This window comes from Amphiura filiformis, chromosome 7 (genome assembly GCF_039555335.1).
Source record: "Amphiura filiformis chromosome 7, Afil_fr2py, whole genome shotgun sequence".
NCBI lineage: Eukaryota > Metazoa > Echinodermata > Ophiuroidea > Amphilepidida > Amphiuridae > Amphiura > Amphiura filiformis.
In genome coordinates, this window is record NC_092634.1 from 56,398,581 (window position 1) to 56,416,838 (window position 18,258).

Below are 18,258 nucleotides of genomic sequence, written 5' to 3' on the forward strand. Positions count from 1 at the left end.
TTATCGTAACAGCGTAATAAGAACTTGAACTGTTAAATGTGCACATTATACGTTGACCTCATCTTGTTTTGTTCTTTCTTCATTTATTCCCATAAATGATTGTTAATATCATTCACCATTGTATCTTTAAAAATATATATATTATAACTGTATTGATGAAAGAATAAAAGGTACAGTTTCCATCCATTTCAAACATGATGAACCGGTAATTTAAGTTATCAATAAGGAAACACCGGAAATATAATATATAAATAAATCAAAAGACAAATATATTAAATCAAAGAAAAAAAAATAACAACATTGTCATTCAGATAAGTTTGGCCAAATTAAAAATTAACAATTCCAATACAAGTAACCTTTTGAGTGGGAAACAAACAAAAAATTGCGCCAAGTTTTGAACCGTGGACCTCTCGATTACGAAGCGACCTCTGCTACCATTAAGCTACACGGATCGACGTGAAAATTGTCTTTCATTTTAAGTCATAATGATTGTCATCATAAAGTTGCAGGGTCATTCAAGCAAACGGTATACCAAAACAAACGCTATTGAATTCAATAGCAATTGCACGGTAATCCATTATATCATTAAAAAAAAGAATAGACAAGTTTTTTTTGATGGATTATCGAGGCATATCGTCAGTTACTGAGCAACGTCATTATATTTTGAGCTGTTTCTGTACACAATATGAATATATATCGTGGATTACCGAGTCAATTTGCAAAACTTCATGCAAAGTGCATAATTTATTCAGTTTACACAATAGTTAAAGAAAAAAGTATTCAATACGCGTCATGGTTTAACATCTTTAACGTATCTATTAGTACAATGATTCAAGTCTTTATCACAGTTGCAAGTAATAGTCCAATGGTGTGGTATGTGGCCCATGATCTGGAGGTACCGGGTTCGAACCCCGGCAATTTTTTTATCTCTTCTTGATAGAGTTCAACGCTATTCTCTCAATGATTAATACCATTAAGTTAGTATTTTGTTCGTAGTCATTTTTTCTGTGTTGTTAAACTCTTGTTTTGAGCTAAAATGCAAAATTTCACCATTATGCAAGCTTATTTGGCCTTCGTCGGTTTTCACATAGCTTTACATGGTGTGCTACATAGTTGCATTGTGTTTCTCGTAATTGAGTGAATATCGTACTGTACATTTGATAGAAATGGAAACATATCATCACAACAAAATGTGTAAAATTTGGTTGTAATACGTGCTTTTGTTTTAAAGATATGGACCAAAAACCAATTTTAGATGCAGTTTGCACCCATCACAAAATGTGTTTAATTTAGCATAGGGAGGATTTCAATGACCACTCCTAAATAAACCAATTTCTTTATTTACAAATTTATTATAATTCAATGGCCTATAATCCACTCCCAAATTGTGTGAAATATGAAGCTCATGCGACATTCCGTTTTTGAGTTATGAGACAAAAACGAAATTTATATGAAATATTTTACATTCGCCTCGGACAATCAAAGAAATTAATGTTGGTACACTCGGGCATACTAAATGTAAATCGCCACCCCTCTCCCCCGGTTCAATGTTGATGAAATCACTTTTTCCATTGGGCTCTCCAGTCTCCCCAACATTGATTGAGGGGCAATGGGGGAGGGAAGAGGAAAGGAGAAGGTATGTACTTCTCATCAAACATAGTTATACTAATTTCACTTAACTCTCAGAGCGGTAATGAAGATTTCCAACATATTGTCAAGGTGTACCAACTATTAAATTCCTTGATTGTAGCTACATATAGACAAACACAACACTGCTTTGTACTAACTGTATGGGGTTTCCCTATTTCACAACACTGATGGGAAATCCCCTTTCACTAAAATGTTTCATAATTTGAAAACAATTATACCTAAAACCATTACTTTTCTTCCCACTGAGTACTTCTAAAATAATATATTTTGATATTTCTTTTTACATCATTTTTTGCACACGCTCATTTTCACTTCATTTTGTGAAATTGTAGTACTTATATTGGGTGTACAAATCACCAAAATTCATCTATAGTCTGACGAAGACTAGAAACACTGATTACATATCAAACTCTTTGGTAGCTGCACATCTACATGTACGTGGGTACGAATTCTTTTCTTATGCACACAGTATTGCAATAACCGTTATTATGCTGCATTAAATGTTACAGTTCTTCAGAACAGGTAAGTCCTTGTGGATCACCTATTTGGGGAATGGGGCAGTATTTTGTAAAAATAAAACTGTACGGTAATATATAGTATTCCAACCAATAGACCTTTGACGCAACCATGAACAATCTAAGTTATGCAGATGTGTGTACACTTTGTTCAGTGTACATGCCTATGGTCTCATGACGGTATGTCGGGGTGAGTATACTGTGTGTACATGCTACGAAATAATATGTGCATGAACTGTATCGGTCTCACAATAATTGTGCTAACTGTTTAGGAGCCCTAGACATGGGTATTTATAGCACCATATTTTTGTAGCACATATTTTGTGCAATTTAAAAAGACACCATTATAATTTGTGGCATGTAAATTTTCACAAATGTAGGCCTATACATTTTCTGTCTAAAAAAATATATTTGTAAGCATGAATCATTTTGCGAATCTGTGTCATTAGCAAAATTTGTGAAATTGTCCATGCACACAAACAATTCATGCTTTAATTTTTAGGAGTTACAACTAGCAAACACTGCATGGATGAATGGATGAATGGATGGATGGATGATTATATTACCTCCACAACCAAAAGTGAAAACTTTTGCATGACATTTATTTTTCACACATTTTGCGTTACAGGCTGCTACCGCAAAAATAACAATATCTTTCTTTTGCGTATAGGTCAACAAGGAAAACAGCTTAAAAATTGGCACAGCACAAAAAATTAATAGAGCGAAAATGTCAACTTTTACAGTATTTAAAATTGTGCACTGTGATTTGTCCAAATGTGTCACTTGAGGGCAAATTATTATATTGCATTTAAAACACAGTAAGGCGTAACACATTCTACGCTTAGCATTACTCTTGGTTATGTGTACAATTTTTCTGTGATTTGCACTGTGGACACGCGTATGCACTGCACCTTGGAGTAAACAATTAACTTAAAATATTTGGGCAAAAAAGTGATATTTTCTATTCAATTTGCACTATTTTGTGTAAATAGAATAGAAATGAAGGTTGCTGCCTGATCCTTTACACCCAAATAATGTGTCATCAGCAATAAAGACCCATTATTTACCTTTTTACTGCCTCAGACATATTATTTGGGTGTAAAGGACACGGTATTAGCCTTTATTTCCTTTTAAAATAGAAATTTTCAAATCACACCAATTTTTATAAAATCTGTCAATTTCAAATTCAGATTTCAAATTCTTTTGGCACAAGTGAGGTATGAAACTATATAGCTAACAAAATTCTTCACACGAAACGTTCCAACCAATTTTACTGTATTTAATAAATCGCATGAAACATTTTTTAGTAATAACACCCATGTTCATTTGTGAAACACTCATGCAAAATAAAAAGTTTCTCAATAAAACTGATTTTAAATATTTGTATCTTTATTGTTATGCAGTGGCAGTGCCGGGGGGGGGGGGCATGAGGAAAGTGGCCTCCAATCAGAACTCTTGCCCCACCCCCAGTAATAACCCCAAATTATGGCAATTTCCACTTTTTGCGGCAATTTTGCGCAAAATGTGTTGATTTTGCCCCCTTTGAAATTCACTTTTCCCCCACCAATAAAAAATTCCTGTCACTGCCACTGTGTTTATGACTGAATCAGGAGCTGTCATGTCAAACCTAGATGGAAATTCACCATATTCTTGTCTGTCAAATTAAAAATGTAAAAATATTACAAATAAACATTAAAATCCAAGTTTGCTTGTTTTTCATGGTCTATTGCATTCATAGCTTTAAATCAAATTATTTCTCTTTCTTGTTTGTTCTCAGATACAACACATTTGTGCCAAAATTCTCATCACCAGTGACATGGTTCAGTAACCTCTAAACAAGTGACAGCCAAAGAACTGACCTCATGATGTTGAGTATGAGTTTTTGTACCCAAGACATGCAGAGGTCATCTTATGTGTGTACAAGCATATAGGGAACTGTGCCCTGACAGATCCTAGTAACAGTAAACAATATCATCACGACCAATTCAAGATGGATCCGCGGAAGTCACAGAATTACTTCAAACTGGCATACATCCTCCTCGAAATAGTACCAAAACATCTTCGAGAGCTAGCTAAGGTAGAATGGGATACACGCTATACATCTACTCCATGGAATGATGATGAACCCAGTAGGTTGAACTTAAAAAACGAAGAGAGATCGGGTCAGAACTGGAGGAGGAACAAACAAAACATCCCAAAGTCTGGTGACCGAAATGACTGGGACCCTACAACACTATTCTTTGTGCTGCTATATTCTCGCGCAATTAATCTACCCAAGACTTCCTCTCTATACCCGCACATAGACAGGCTTCGTGAGATAAGAAACAAGCACTTTGGGCATGTTAAAGATACATCCCTGGATACCGCTGATTTTGAAACTCTCTATAGTGATATTGAAGCATGTATGAAGGGTTTAAACGGTCCAGCTGTTCTGATGAAACAAATGAAAGATATCAAAACTGGTAGTACGCCGCTAACTGATGCTGATGTGCACAGGTTGCTAAAAATGGTCTTGGAGATGCAAGAAAATCATCAGAAGTTTTTATCAAAAATCAAACAAATTGTAGGCTTGATCATCATAGCTACCTTCATGGTACTATTCTGTACAGCTGTGTTCATGCACCTCACAAAAACACAGAGCAACTTTCAAACTTACTTCCCTGATTCCAAAAAGCCCCACTATTACGTGGGTCATGCTCATGAAATTGCTACTGCTTCAAATCTATTGGTAAATGGAACTTACCAGATAGTCAGTCTGACAAGTGCACCGGCACTGGGCAAAACAGCGACGGCAATAGCTATAGGACAATCCCTCAAAGAACATCATTGGTTCAATGTGGCTTTTATTGACTTAAAGGAGCTGAATGCATCCTCAACATGTCACTATAAATTACAACTGATGAACCATACAATGATCTCACTGGGTGGGGAGCCGCTGGAGAAAGTCATTACCACAATGGAATTTGTGAGTATGGTAAAGAAGTTGATCACAGGTACAACGCTACTTATTTTTGATACTGTTGAAAGTGTTCTTGGATCTGATGCTGGCCAAACTTTCAAGGATGTAATTCAAGACTGTTTAGGTATCGGTGAGATCAGAATACTGACCACCTCCAGGACTCATTTCGACCTTATTGGAGTGTCAAAATATGAGATCATTTTAGAACCATTGTCTGATGACGAATCTTCACATTTGTTACACAATATTCATCCAGAGCTTTCATCAAGATCAAGGTTGGCAATTGCCAAGAAAATAGGAGGGATTCCTTTACTGCTGGAAGTGATTGGTAGCCAACTAAAACATGGAGTTTACGATGAAGAGGAACTGTTGCTTGAACTTGAAGAGAAACCACTATTAGTCATCGTTAACAACACAGACGACTTCACCATTTCGAAGAACTACTTCAAACTGCTTAAAACATTATTTGATGGCTTAGATCCAAATCTTCAGGATATTTTTATAGCATTATCAACAATATCAAAATCTTTCAACCAAGACACTGCTAATGTAGTGGTCAATTTTAACCAGAGAAAGAAAATCAAGTTGTACCGTCTTGTTCAATACAGACTTATAAAGGAGTTCAAGTCTGCAACGGGACAAAGAATGTATGAAATGCACTCTGTCTTCTGTGAGGTTGCTTCATTAGTTGCAAATGAGAACCCGAGGCAGTCCCTCCGAAAATACACTAGTTCTGTAATTTTTTGTGACTTCCAAATTTGGCAAATGTTGGCCTTTGAGAGATTTTGGTTAGAAGTAGCTTTGTGTCCGACAATGGTTGATTCTGGTCCTCAATGCGTAGATTCAGATTTCTTTTCAAAATTCCAACGTTTGAATAATTCATTTCATATTGACTTGCATCTTCAGAGAATTGCACATCAATTCTCCATGTCCAACTCAATATTCCAGGTCAAAAATCTTCATGATACCGATTTCTATGACAATTACAGAAATATTCAGGAAAATGCTTTGCAATTTGCGCATCAAATTGCGCAAGAAAATAAGGCGGCAGTCTCTGCCCTTATAGCATCCCTTCAAAATCTTCCCAATTCCCTGCGACACTATTCTATGACTCAATTTGATGAATATCCATCTAAATTTGAAATAAGCACTGCACGCATGATGCACATCATAGGCATGGTGTGGTATGAGCATGGATTTCACAAGGAGAGTTTAGGTATGTTGAACAAAGCCTTGAATCTGATGGGCCATGATGCATATAAATCCAGCATTATTATGATCCACACTGCCTTTGCTCAATATCAGCTGGGTGATCTTCAAGAAGCATCAGACACTCTGTACCAAGCTGTTTACACTCTGATACAACCTGGGGTCTTAAAACCAATGGATGGCCATACTAAGATTATTGCTAACACATATGATATATCTGATGATGAGATCTATGATTACATGCTCACATCCAATGCAGCTATCATTGGTGCAATATTGCTAGAAAGCCTACATTCACACAAGAAGAGCATTGACATGTTGGAAGCAGCTTATGCCATAGACCAGAAGCTTTTGGGAAACCACATAAAGACGAGTCTCACACTTTTAAATATAGCCCATGCATATTCAAAACTTGGTAACAAAAACAAAACCCTGGAGTATAAAATGCGTAATGCTGTTAGGGAGGTTAGCAAAAATGGTGTGTTCCATTTCCTTCTACCGGGAAATCATCCCGACAAGGTGCACTTAGAGAGAATTCTTTGTGGGATTGATGCTTTGGATCATGACAACACAATGATTTCCTGGAAATTTGATGTTGCATCTGAACTTGCAACTACAAAAAGGCCTTTCCTCAAACCAAATCAAATGTCATATCGACTACATCACACAATCGTAGACCAAAACAAACTCTGGAATGATGAATTTGATTTTCTTATCAAGGAAACTGGAGATACCCAATCCTTGAATCTTCCACAAGAATTACTTAACATAACTCTACTAGCTAGTCCAGAAAACATATTAAACAATGAGTGTGGACGAGGAATCAAAGAACATCACGATAATGTTATATATGAGTATGACCTGCGTGTCAAGATCCGGGTCAGGGTTAGCGATTAAGCAAAACTATGGGGTCAACATGACCCCATAATTTGTGATTTTACAAAATTATGGGGTCAAAACTTTAAAATTGTCAATTCAGAAAGAAAATTATACTCTACGCATGTAAGTGATGTTACATGTCGTATTGTAACACTGTTACAGTGTACCTGTTATATAATATTACTGTTATTAGTAATTTGCTACCTGTTTACTTGTTAGTAGAGTAGATTAAACCTACCATGAGTATGTATAATTTTACATCAAACATACTGCATGGGAAAGCAACATTCTGTTTATTTTCCCTTATTTTAAAATATATGCCAGATGCTCCTGAATATTTCAAATATTGGGTGCCCAATGGAACTTCTCCATAACCACACAAATCATCGGGGAGCCAACCCCCCCCCAGTTCTGAAGCCACTATATATATGTCAGGTGTAGCGTTGGCAGGTTAAAACAAGGGGTCATGGATATGGATGACCCCTTAACTGACTTAAAATAAAAAAACCTTGGGGTCAAATGATATTTTAAAGGATCAGGTGAACAATTCTTATGACATTACTATACTTAGGCCCCCGACCCAACCCCTGGACCCCCTTAAAGGAAATCTGTACCATAAACTAATCAATAGCTAATATAGTTATATACCCCTAAATTAAACATACCAGACGGTCTATATGAATTTCGAATATTCCTAACAAAGAAAAAGCACTTTTAATCCTTCGTTTCTGCCATGATAGCTGCTTGCGAATCCTTTCTGCCACAAGCGGTAGCTAGTGTAACCTTTCATACAGACCCAATGCTACCTTCGGCGAGCGTGTGTTGCTGTGTGGTATTCGCGACCCCCACAGCAAATTTTGGTTTTTAGTGCTGTTTTTACACTTTTCGTTCTCAAAAGACATTGTTGATCATAAATATTACTTAAAATACATTCTTTTATGTTCTTCTGTAGTTTTATGGGTAAAAATCGTTGTGTTTTCTTTTGAACAAATGTTGAATCTGAACTTTGGTAGTATTCGCTTTGTGTCACCAAAGTTCATGAGGGACGAGGCTTGTGGCACGGATTTCGCTGGTTTCAAAATCGGGTACTGTTACAGCGTAATAAAAATAAAAATACATCGGGTATCAATATGGCAGCCACCATGGATTGCAAGCTGACCGCTGATCGTCGTAAGGAATTAAGAATTTCTCCTTTATTTGGACATATATAAACTTGGGACTTTTACTGTTTGTCGTTTTTATTATTATTGCAACTATATAGCCATTGATTAGTTTATGATACAGATTTCCTTTAAGGTATTTCATTTGTATTTTTCATAATTTTTTATATTTTTTTATTTCATCTACATGCATTTCAATAAAATTTATTTCAATGAAATGTATTTGTTTTACTTTTATTTTTTGTTTTATATTAATTATATTAATTTTGCATTTTCATATTTTATTCATTAATTATTGTGTTTTATTTTCATAATATCTCTATTCAAATATTATTTTATTTTATTATTTACTTCAGTGCTCTCAATTGCATAATGGATATTCATTAGCATTATGAACCACTGCCGGTTATTGAGCCAAGTAAGCTTTTGTTGTACGTAAATTTTTCCACATGGTCCAATATATTCTAATTTGGTGTTCCTATTAATAATAACAGCACTTAATATAGCGCTTTTCCAACCTGATCAAAGCACTTTACAAAGATACAAAAAATATACAAAAACATATAATACCTGAAAAAAGCCTTAAAAACAGCAACAATCAGAACAAGTGAGTTTTAAGGTTACTCTTGAAACTATCTACAGTGGGGGAAACTCTGATGTTTAAAGGGACATTGTTCCACAGTTTGGGTCCCTGTACACTGAAAGACCTATCACCAATTAATCTGTTGCTCCTGGGGACAACTAGGCGAGTTATGTCTAACGCCGAGCGTAAACCCTCTCTGGTTGGGATATAGATCGTCAAACAATCAGACAGGTAAATTGGTGACAGATCATTCAGTGACTTGTAGATGTATAAGAGGATTTTGAACTTGATGCGTTTTTCGATGGGTAGCCAGTGGAGGGAGTCAAGAAGCTCGGATGACGAGTATAAGCGGCGAGGGACTTGGAATACAATGCGAGCAGCTCTGTTCTGTAAGCGCTATTATGCTCGGATTTGACTATTTGAGACAACAAAATGTTCTTATTTTAACAGTTTTATGTAAAATATACTCTATCCTATATGAAACATGAAAAAGGTTGCTTTTGTAACAGTTATGAAATAGGTCGATTCCCAGCGACCATTTTGAAAGATCGGAACAAATTTATCATTTTCTGGCTACAATTATGCTTTCGTCCTCGTAAATTGCCATGTAATTTTGGTCAATTTACTCCACAAAACTTGGTGATTTTCGCAAATTCAGCCATAAAGTCATCATTATTGATTCTTAATCTACAATCCCCAAAATATGTCTTGAAACATTAAAGCGTCTTTAGGGGAAAATTAGTCCCCCCACTCCCCCGTGCAATGTTGAAACGTGCAAATGTGTTCAGCGTGTCTCCAAAGTGTCGCAACATTGAATGATGGGGGGGTGGGGAAGGGAAAAGTGTTAATTGATGGCCCAGCTTTCTTCTAATTCCAAATATTGAACATTTTTATCCACATTAAATATACACTTTGGATTTCATTAAAGATGCCTAAAGCGTTTCAACGACATTTTTCGGGATTGTCTGAGGCAAACGCTAAAATTAACATCTGATTTTAATCTTTTGGCTATAACTTTAAAACTACTTGATAGAATCACTCCAAATTTTCAATGAATATTAGTTAGCGCATAAGCTATGATGTGGGTATAAAATAAAACAACTAATTGTATCAATTTTGACTATATCGCCCTGCACTACAAGCAGCTTGCACCCATCACCTGTGTATGTCTACAATCATAGATTGAATACAATAGCGCTCTTTTCAAACATACTAATCTTGCAGATGTGAGTGATCAGCATGATATAGTTCAATGCATAGGTACCGCGTGAAAAATGTTCCATGACTATTCATTAATAGATAGGCTATGATGTGGGCACAAAATAAAACAACTCATCTTTTATTTAGGTAGTGGTCAAATAATTCTTTTGTACTCCATCCATTTGCATATCTTCTGGAGCGTGCCTATAGAGGAGATGATTTGAACTAATGACCTTATGTGCAAGCACTCTATAAGTAAAATACTTATGAAACGTATGAAACTTGAACGGGGTGGGGGTGTGTGTGGGTGTGTGTAGGGGTGTGTGTGTGTGTGGGGGGGGGGGTTATCTTACAATTGCTATAGTGCCCATATTCATGACCTTTAAAGATGTCCGGATCTATGTTTGTCTTTATTGCAATTTAAAACAAAAACAATCAATTATCATGCCATAGATAAATTAGGGTTTTAAAACTTATTTTCGTGTTTCATAATGTCAATTGTCATGAATACAGAAGAATAGTTTATCTTACAATTGCTATAGTGCCCATATTCATAACCTTTAAAGATGTCCGGATCTATTTGTGTCTTTATTACAATTTAAAAAAATCAATTATCATGCCATAGATAAATTAGGGCTTTAAAACTTATTTTCGTGTTTCACAATGTCAATTGTCATGAATACAGAAGAATAGTTTACTGGTTTGAATAAGTCACACACAAAAAAAAAAAAAAAAAAAAAAAAAATTGAAACTGTTGAGGCTCGAACCACTAGCCTTCCGTTTCACCGTCTGAAGTACTGTCCATTACACCACGCTGTCATGTTGAAATAATTACGGGATTCCGTGATATATGGGTGCGCATTGCATTCTCGTGATTATGAAAATGGTAAATCTCGACAGACGATTTACATTTGCTAAAATCAGTAAAATGTAAATAATGTTAGAGCTAACAAAACGTAAAATAGTAAAATTAGATGTAGTTTTTAACAAGCTTTCAAACAAAACACTTTACAAATAAAAGTTGACACCAAATCGGCCTAAATTATGAATTTTGTCAACGGTTTACCATTTCTAAATTAAAGAAACTCCTTGTATTAATATTCAGTATTAGGCTAGGGTAAACCGTCAAATCACTATGTGATTCAATGGGACGATTTACAATCGCACTTTACCATTTCACGCAAATAAAATATCAATTTTAAAGATATCTCTGCATGAGTAGGCCTACTTCATAAGCGTATTAATGCGATTTTGTTATTGGTTTTGTTTTTGTCTGAAAAAGGTGAAAAAGGTCGTTTTTTGACTATATTGCCCTGCACTGCAGCGTTCACGCGATACCTATGCATTGAACTATATCATGCTGATCACTCACATCTGTAAGATTAGTATGTTTGAAAAGAGCGTTATTGTATTCAATCTATGATTGTAGACATACACAGGTGGGGGTGCAACCTGCTTGTAGTGCAGGGCGATATAGTCAAAATTGATACAATTAGTTGTTTTATTTTATACCCATATCATAGCTTATGCACTAACTAATATTCATTGAAAATTTGGAGTGATTCTATCAAGTAGTTTTAAAGTTATAGCCAAAAGATTAAAATCAGATGTTAATTTTAGCGTTTGCCTCATACAATCCCCGAAATATGTCTTGAAACATTAACCCTAACTCTGGTTCTGCATTTTGGTAAACATCTACTACATTGAACAACCCTGAACAAAGTGCAAACTAATAAGTCACCAAGATGAACAAAACTGTACAATCTGTTTTGTTCATTTCAGTAGGTTTCTTGTAAAGGACTTGCTCACTACAAACATATGGTAGCGGTTGAACCTAACAAAATGGTTCAGGGTTCATTGGCCCAGTAACCTACTACCCCCAACAAAACAGGGCATGGTTTATGTGTTGTTACCTTCTGAACTGAACAAAACCCAACAAACTTGTTTTGTTTGTCAACAACTGTACCTGTCAAAAAGGTTCAATTTTTTATGCCAAATTATAAACAAAACTATAGTTTAGTGAGACTTTTAAACTATGACTATGGGCGTGTGTGTTGCCAGGGTGTTAGGCCTACATGTTTAAAATGTTTGTTTGTACATGGCTACATGCATGTGTTTTTTTTATATGTTTATACACATGTTATGTGTAGTGGGGTATGGGTATGGGGATGTGTCGGTGTATGTGTGTAGGCCTACATGTAGGGGTGTTTGTACACATATGATGTGTTATTTGTGATGGCTCAGAATATCTCATTGGCTTCATAGTATACAATATCTGCCAAGATTTTCATCATAGCCATTTTCTTTTCTTCTCTTTCTTCTTCTTTCTTTCTTTTTTTTTTTTTTTTTTTTTTTTTCTTGTATACCAGGGTACACATTTTTTAATTTTTCTTTTCACATCTCTTTCTTTCATCAATTAGTATATATACTTTTTTTTTTTTTCATTTTCATTTTTCTTTTCACATCTCTTTCTTTCATCAACTAGTATATACTTTTTTTTTTCATTTTTTTTTCTTTTCACATCTCTTTCTTTCATCAACTTGTATATACTTTTTTTTTTTTTTTCTCATTTTTCTTTTTGCTCAAGCACGCAAACACCGGAGATTCGCCCGTCCGTTGCGGGCAAATCCCTCGGAACTGTAAGGTTTAGTCTCAGCAGATCGCAGGCGAGCACATTAGTCTTCTTGGCGCCTCCTCCACCTCAAAGCCAGCATCGCTGTGGAATCTGTATGAAAACAAAGTGGGAAGTAATGTTTTTAAAACATGGCATTCAAAACATTAGACATATTATGATGTGGTAAATGTGACTTTTTGTTAATGGTTATGTGCATTGAGGTGCAACACTTGTACAAAGTGCAACACTTCACCACATGATCCAAGGCAGCAGTTACATGTACCTGATGAAGCACCTTCCACGGCAGAGGGAGACATCACATGTCTCGCATCCAAATCTTGTCTGGACAGCATAACCCTTTGGCGTTGTTATCCCCTCTCTCCTGCACCACATGCACTGCCTTGCCTGAACTACGTCCATACGGATAGACCTATGGTCTGGTGCATTTTGTTTCAGCACAGGTGTTGAAGTAGCCAACAAGTGCTTCCTTGGTTTTCCTTTGGTGTAGCCGCCGATCAAGCCCTCTGCCAGCGCCATTGTAAAGGCAGAATGTTCTGGGCCTTTTGTCTTCTTCTCCTCACTTTCCTCACTGGAGGAATCCGAATCCGAATTCTCATAGTCAACAAGGGTAGGCAGATCGTCACTCTCTTCATCTGTCTTACTCTCCTTAGCCTTTTGCATGTAGTGATGTTTAAAACAAATCCATGCATTGACTCTGGCAATGTCCACCAAGAAATACAAGATCTTTCTCCACCATTTCTGGGACTTTCTGGAGCATGAGTAGTAAGCCCTCAGTTGATCCGCTCTATCTACTCCTCCCATATTCTTGATATAATCAATGACTTGAGTAGGCGCTGGTATATCCTCTTCTTTCGCCACCTTTGACCCCTCTTCTTTGACCTTTCTTGTTACTCTATCTGTTCCCTTGTCTCTGAAGCCATCATGTGCAGAAGACAGAATGCTGACAACCCTGGAATCCTTCCAGAGGACAGCTGTTAAATCAGCATTCTGTCTTATGTACATGGTACCTCTTGGGGTTTTTGGCATCTTCTTTATCTTCTCATACCCATGTGGGTTCTTTGCAATGGTGCCTGACAGGTCAACTGGCCATTCTTTGCTGACAGTCTTGATGGCTCCAGTTAAGTATGTCCTTTTAGCCAGGAGTTCTTTAGCCAGGGGAATGCTAGTGTATAATTTGTCGGTATATATATGATGATACCGATCTAAGAATGGCTGGGCTACTTCCAATGTGATATCTTTCATCTTTACGCCCCCTTCAGCGTACTGGTGCACCAGGAAGTTGCACATGTAGCCTGAGTTGCTCTCAGCCATTGCATAGATTTTAAAACCAGATCTTATAGGTTTCATTGGTAGGAAGAATTTCTTGACGCACGCCTTAAACCCCTTGTACTTTATCATAGCTTCATCTATGGCGAGGTGCTGCTTGAGGTTGTATTTTCTCTGGCAGCGCCTCACCACAGAATCCCACAACTCTTGCAGAGCGTACAGGGATGAGCTCGCATGTGTAGATATCGGTGTTTGTCTCCTTCGATATGATCTGGGTCATCTGCAGGATCTGCGCTAGCAAGGTGTTGACTGATTGCGTTAAATCTGTTCTTGGTCATGGTCCGCACACCAGTTCGTTGTTGAACCCAGGCTGCGACGACCAGTAGTGTTCAGTACATGGCAGCCTGACCAAACCCATCAACACTCGTATGCGAACCATGCCTTTATTTCCTCCACTGTTGTCTCTTTTTGTCTGCTCCCTGAGATTTACATTTGTCCATGTTGTTATAAGAGCAAACAACCGCTGAGAAAAAAATTGAAGGAAATAAAAAAGGGCTATGATCGGACGAATCACCGTCAGTGTTGGTGTCGGGGGGTCAAAATTGGACCCGATGGCTGCGGCCCATCAAATTTCTCCTTCTTCACGGAGCTCACTGACCTGGTCCAGCCAAATCTGTCTGGTGGATAAGCCCTTCCCGGCTCAGGATCGTCATCCGAATCCGGGGGGTGAGGTGGGTTTGGTCCCCTCTTCTTTGTCCTCTTCTTTTTCTTCTTCTGCACCAGCTCTTCTCCAGCATCATCACCTTCATCATCCCCTTCGTCGTCAGTAGTCGATATGTCCAAGGGTGGGACAAACGGTTTCCTTTTACTTAAGGTTTCAATCTCTACCCCAACAAATACTGGTGTGGGTGGTGCAGAATCATCACATTCATCACTAACCTCATCACGCTCATCCTCTGTCAGGTGTACGTCGGGAGTGTCATAATGAGAATCGCTGCTTTCGCTGGATGACACCCCAAACCGCTCCTTACTCAATTTGTTTAGAGCCTTCTGCTGCCGCTTCATGTCAGCTTTAGACCGGCGTAGCAATTCCTGGAGACCCCGCAATTCTTCATCTCTCAAATGCTGCTTTTTCAGATCGCTCTTGGACAAATTCCTCTTTCCTTTCTTTCTCTTGCCACTCTTCTTAGCATCATCTTCACTACCACTCAAGATCTTTTTCTCTTTCTTAGCTGAGGTGCCAGGCTTCTCATGATCTTCACTATCAGACAAGATCATCTTTTTCTCTTTCTTGGCTGAGGTGCCAGGCTTCTCATGATCTTCACTATCAGGCAAGATCTTCTTTTTCTTGGCCCTAGGCTTCTCACCGCTCTTTGTGTCTTTATGCTGCTTCTCAGTACTCTTCGTTTTCTTAGCTGGTGGTGCACTCTCCTTTCTCTTCTCTTTGCTCTTCCTAATGACTTCATCGATTATTGATGTAGTACATTTTGTAGGCTTCTCATCCTTATGCTTCTTCTTGTGGCTACTCTTTGCTTTCTTAGCTGGTGGTGCACTCTCCATTTCAGTCTTTTTCTTGGTCTTCTCTTTGCTCTTACTAACACCGATATCCGATGGAGTAGGCTTCTCCTCTTCGCTATTGCCATCCATCTTTTTACTTCCTTTATTCTTTCCCATACTTTCTTGCACTGTACTTCTCCTCCCTTCTCCAGTCAACACAGCCCTTTCATCCTGATGCAGGCCCACTAGCAATGCCTGGACTTCACGGGTAGTCATATTTACTACATCGGGGCAAGATACAAAAGTTCAAATGCTGTGTGTAAGAGGTACAAGTTGAGAGCCAACAAAATTATACCTAACAATTTTGCAATACATGAAAATAATCCAGAAACTTCATTTTAAATAATTCAGTGATAACATCATGCACTTATTTAAATGTTATGTAATTATGTACACAACTGTTTTAAATATCCCAAGTAAAATGGCACTGTCCTTTCTATTTTTGGATACAATTTTACAACTGAAAGACCATGACCTTAATTTTGAACTTACTTTTAAGCAGTCCCTGCTCACTAGAAAATCTTGGCAGCACCTCCTTTCTCTCTCTGTGGAACTAGGTTGGTTATACTCAGGGTCAGTCCAGGTATCTCCTCCAAAGTCCTTCTCTTCACACCAATTGATTCGAGCAATAACAACTTTGGTTTGAAGTTCAATGTCAAGCTATGATCACCAGTAATAATATCTAAATCTATATCTATATCTATCTATAATCTGTATTGACAAAAGCTAAAATAAAATCCTAGAAATATGCTCAAAATGACAATGAATTTTGTGATCTTTGAGCACTCAAAAATTAGACATGTTGGATGACCTTTTAGTGTTCAATAATCAATGATCAATTAAATTGTCATTCAACCCTCTTACTTTTGAGAAAGATACACATAAAGTTCAATGCCACAGGAGAGCATAATGATACCATAAACTTGTGGGTAAGGAAAATAACATATCTGTGATAACACACACCCTGGGTAACACCAGAGACACATAGCATAGTCTAAGATCAATTACTTTTTGCACACTGAATTTATTTTTAATAGGGAAGGAATGATAGAAAGTGGAATAAATTGTTTCAAACAGTGTATTGCCCACACCCCCCCCCCACACCCCATCCTCCCCAGACCCTAGTGGGTCTATGATTGAGCAAACATGACATTTGTTCCCATTTGATCTATAGATCAGAACAGTTCGGGCAATTTGCCAAGCCATCTACTGAACACAACAAATCATGACAGGTCCCAACCCAAGACAGTTACTAAACTCAATAAAAAAGAACAGTGACCTAGATTGTCAATTATAGCTAACCTTCTAAATCTATCAAAAAGAAACAGACCCAATTTGACTGTGAACTTCTGATCGGTTCAAAACAGAACAATTTCATATAAGGTTGATGTCCTTCTCAAAGGAACAAAACAGAACAAGTTGACTGGTTGTTGGGTTTTGTTCATCTTAGTAGGATTAGGGTTAAAGCGTCTTTAGGGGAAAATTAGTCCCCCCACTCCCCCGTGCAATGTTGAAACGTGCAAATGTGTTCAGCGTGTCTCCAAAGTGTCGCAACATTGAATGATGGGGGGTGGGGAAGGGAATAGTGTTAATTGATGGCCCAGCTTTCTTCTAATTCCAAATATTGAACATTTTTATCCACATTAAATATACACTTTGGATTTCATTCAAGATGCCTAAAGCGTTTCAACGACATTTTTCGGGGATTGTAGGCTGTAAAATCTAGCATATTTGTGAATATCGATGTAAACCCAAGTTAAGAATGATGAAAGTTTCGGCATGGTTTCATTGTTTAAATTTTTCTTTGATGTAGTCGGTAAAGTATTTATCAAAATTGAACGGGGTAGACCAAGTAGTGCTGGGCTCACATATACTACACCGGAAGAGTGTCGCCATCTGTTTGCAATGACAACTCAACATTGCTAATCGGACTATCAATTGATTTGCCCAGCTCTGAATTTATGTTTTCCATGTTCCAATTTTAATCATTAGTTGGACGAACATCGGACAATTTAACAACATTTTGGAACAAATATTAAAAGGAAAAAATGCTTAAACGACCATGAAAAGAAGGAACAGGATTTCCAGGAATTCAACATGCTTGAAAAACATGTAAGCTTTAAGGGAAGGGTATGAGCGTTTGGACAGTATTTATTGTGGGACATTAGAGCACATCAGACATATCAATTGCATTCTGAATACGAAGAATGTCCTTCTGATATCAAATAATTTTGATTTTTGAAATTATCCATATAATACACATTTTAAAGGTCAAATCATTTGAATTGATCGTTTGATTTTAACATCCCAAGTAAACTTTATAAATCATCATGATTTATACTTACAGTTTATGTAGGTGGGATGTTAAATATCAAAAATTGAAAATTTTGATCATTTGCCATTGAAGATGTGTATTTTTTTCCCCAAGTGCCAATTTCAAAAAAAATCTAAATTATTTGTTATCAGAAGGACATTCTTTTGTATTCAGAATGCAATTCATATGTCTGATGTGCTCTAATGTCCCAAAATCTAAATACTGTCCAAACGCTCATACCCCATCCCTTAAGGCTTTAAAGTGACAGACACAAGAAAATACATGTGTGGAGACTTTGGTCATGGACCATAATGGGGTTAGCGCAATTTCT

At 37.1% G+C, this 18,258-nt stretch overlaps 3 protein-coding genes across 6 annotated transcripts in view; 1 reads left to right on the forward strand and 2 right to left on the reverse strand.

Annotated features, from left to right (window-relative positions):
* LOC140157966 (brefeldin A-inhibited guanine nucleotide-exchange protein 3-like) overlaps positions 1-18,258 on the reverse strand; it is a 90,665-nt gene that overhangs the window by 17,673 nt on the left and 54,734 nt on the right.
* LOC140157369 (uncharacterized) lies at positions 2,072-7,403 on the forward strand. Of its 3 annotated transcripts, none has more exons than XM_072180539.1 (2): positions 2,072-2,172; positions 3,943-7,403. In XM_072180539.1, the coding sequence occupies exon 2, from the start codon at positions 4,156-4,158 to the stop codon at positions 7,228-7,230; it is 3,075 nt and encodes a 1,024-aa protein (XP_072036640.1). In that variant the 5' UTR covers positions 2,072-2,172; positions 3,943-4,155; the 3' UTR covers positions 7,231-7,403. The 3 variants fall into 3 exon arrangements, with proteins under 3 accessions (XP_072036640.1, XP_072036639.1, XP_072036641.1); XM_072180538.1 differs by having other exon boundaries at positions 2,074-2,092; XM_072180540.1 differs by lacking the exon at positions 2,072-2,172 and adding an exon at positions 2,262-2,355.
* On the reverse strand, positions 12,847-17,067 carry LOC140157370 (uncharacterized). Of its 2 annotated transcripts, none has more exons than XR_011859670.1 (2): positions 16,106-17,067; positions 12,847-12,880 (listed from the first exon to the last, which is right to left on the reverse strand). XR_011859670.1 is itself a non-coding variant. In XM_072180541.1 (2 exons), the coding sequence occupies exon 2, from the start codon at positions 15,827-15,829 to the stop codon at positions 14,633-14,635; it is 1,197 nt and encodes a 398-aa protein (XP_072036642.1). In that variant the 5' UTR covers positions 15,830-15,834; positions 16,106-17,067; the 3' UTR covers positions 14,615-14,632. The 2 variants fall into 2 exon arrangements, 1 of the variants encoding a protein (XP_072036642.1); XM_072180541.1 differs by lacking the exon at positions 12,847-12,880 and adding an exon at positions 14,615-15,834.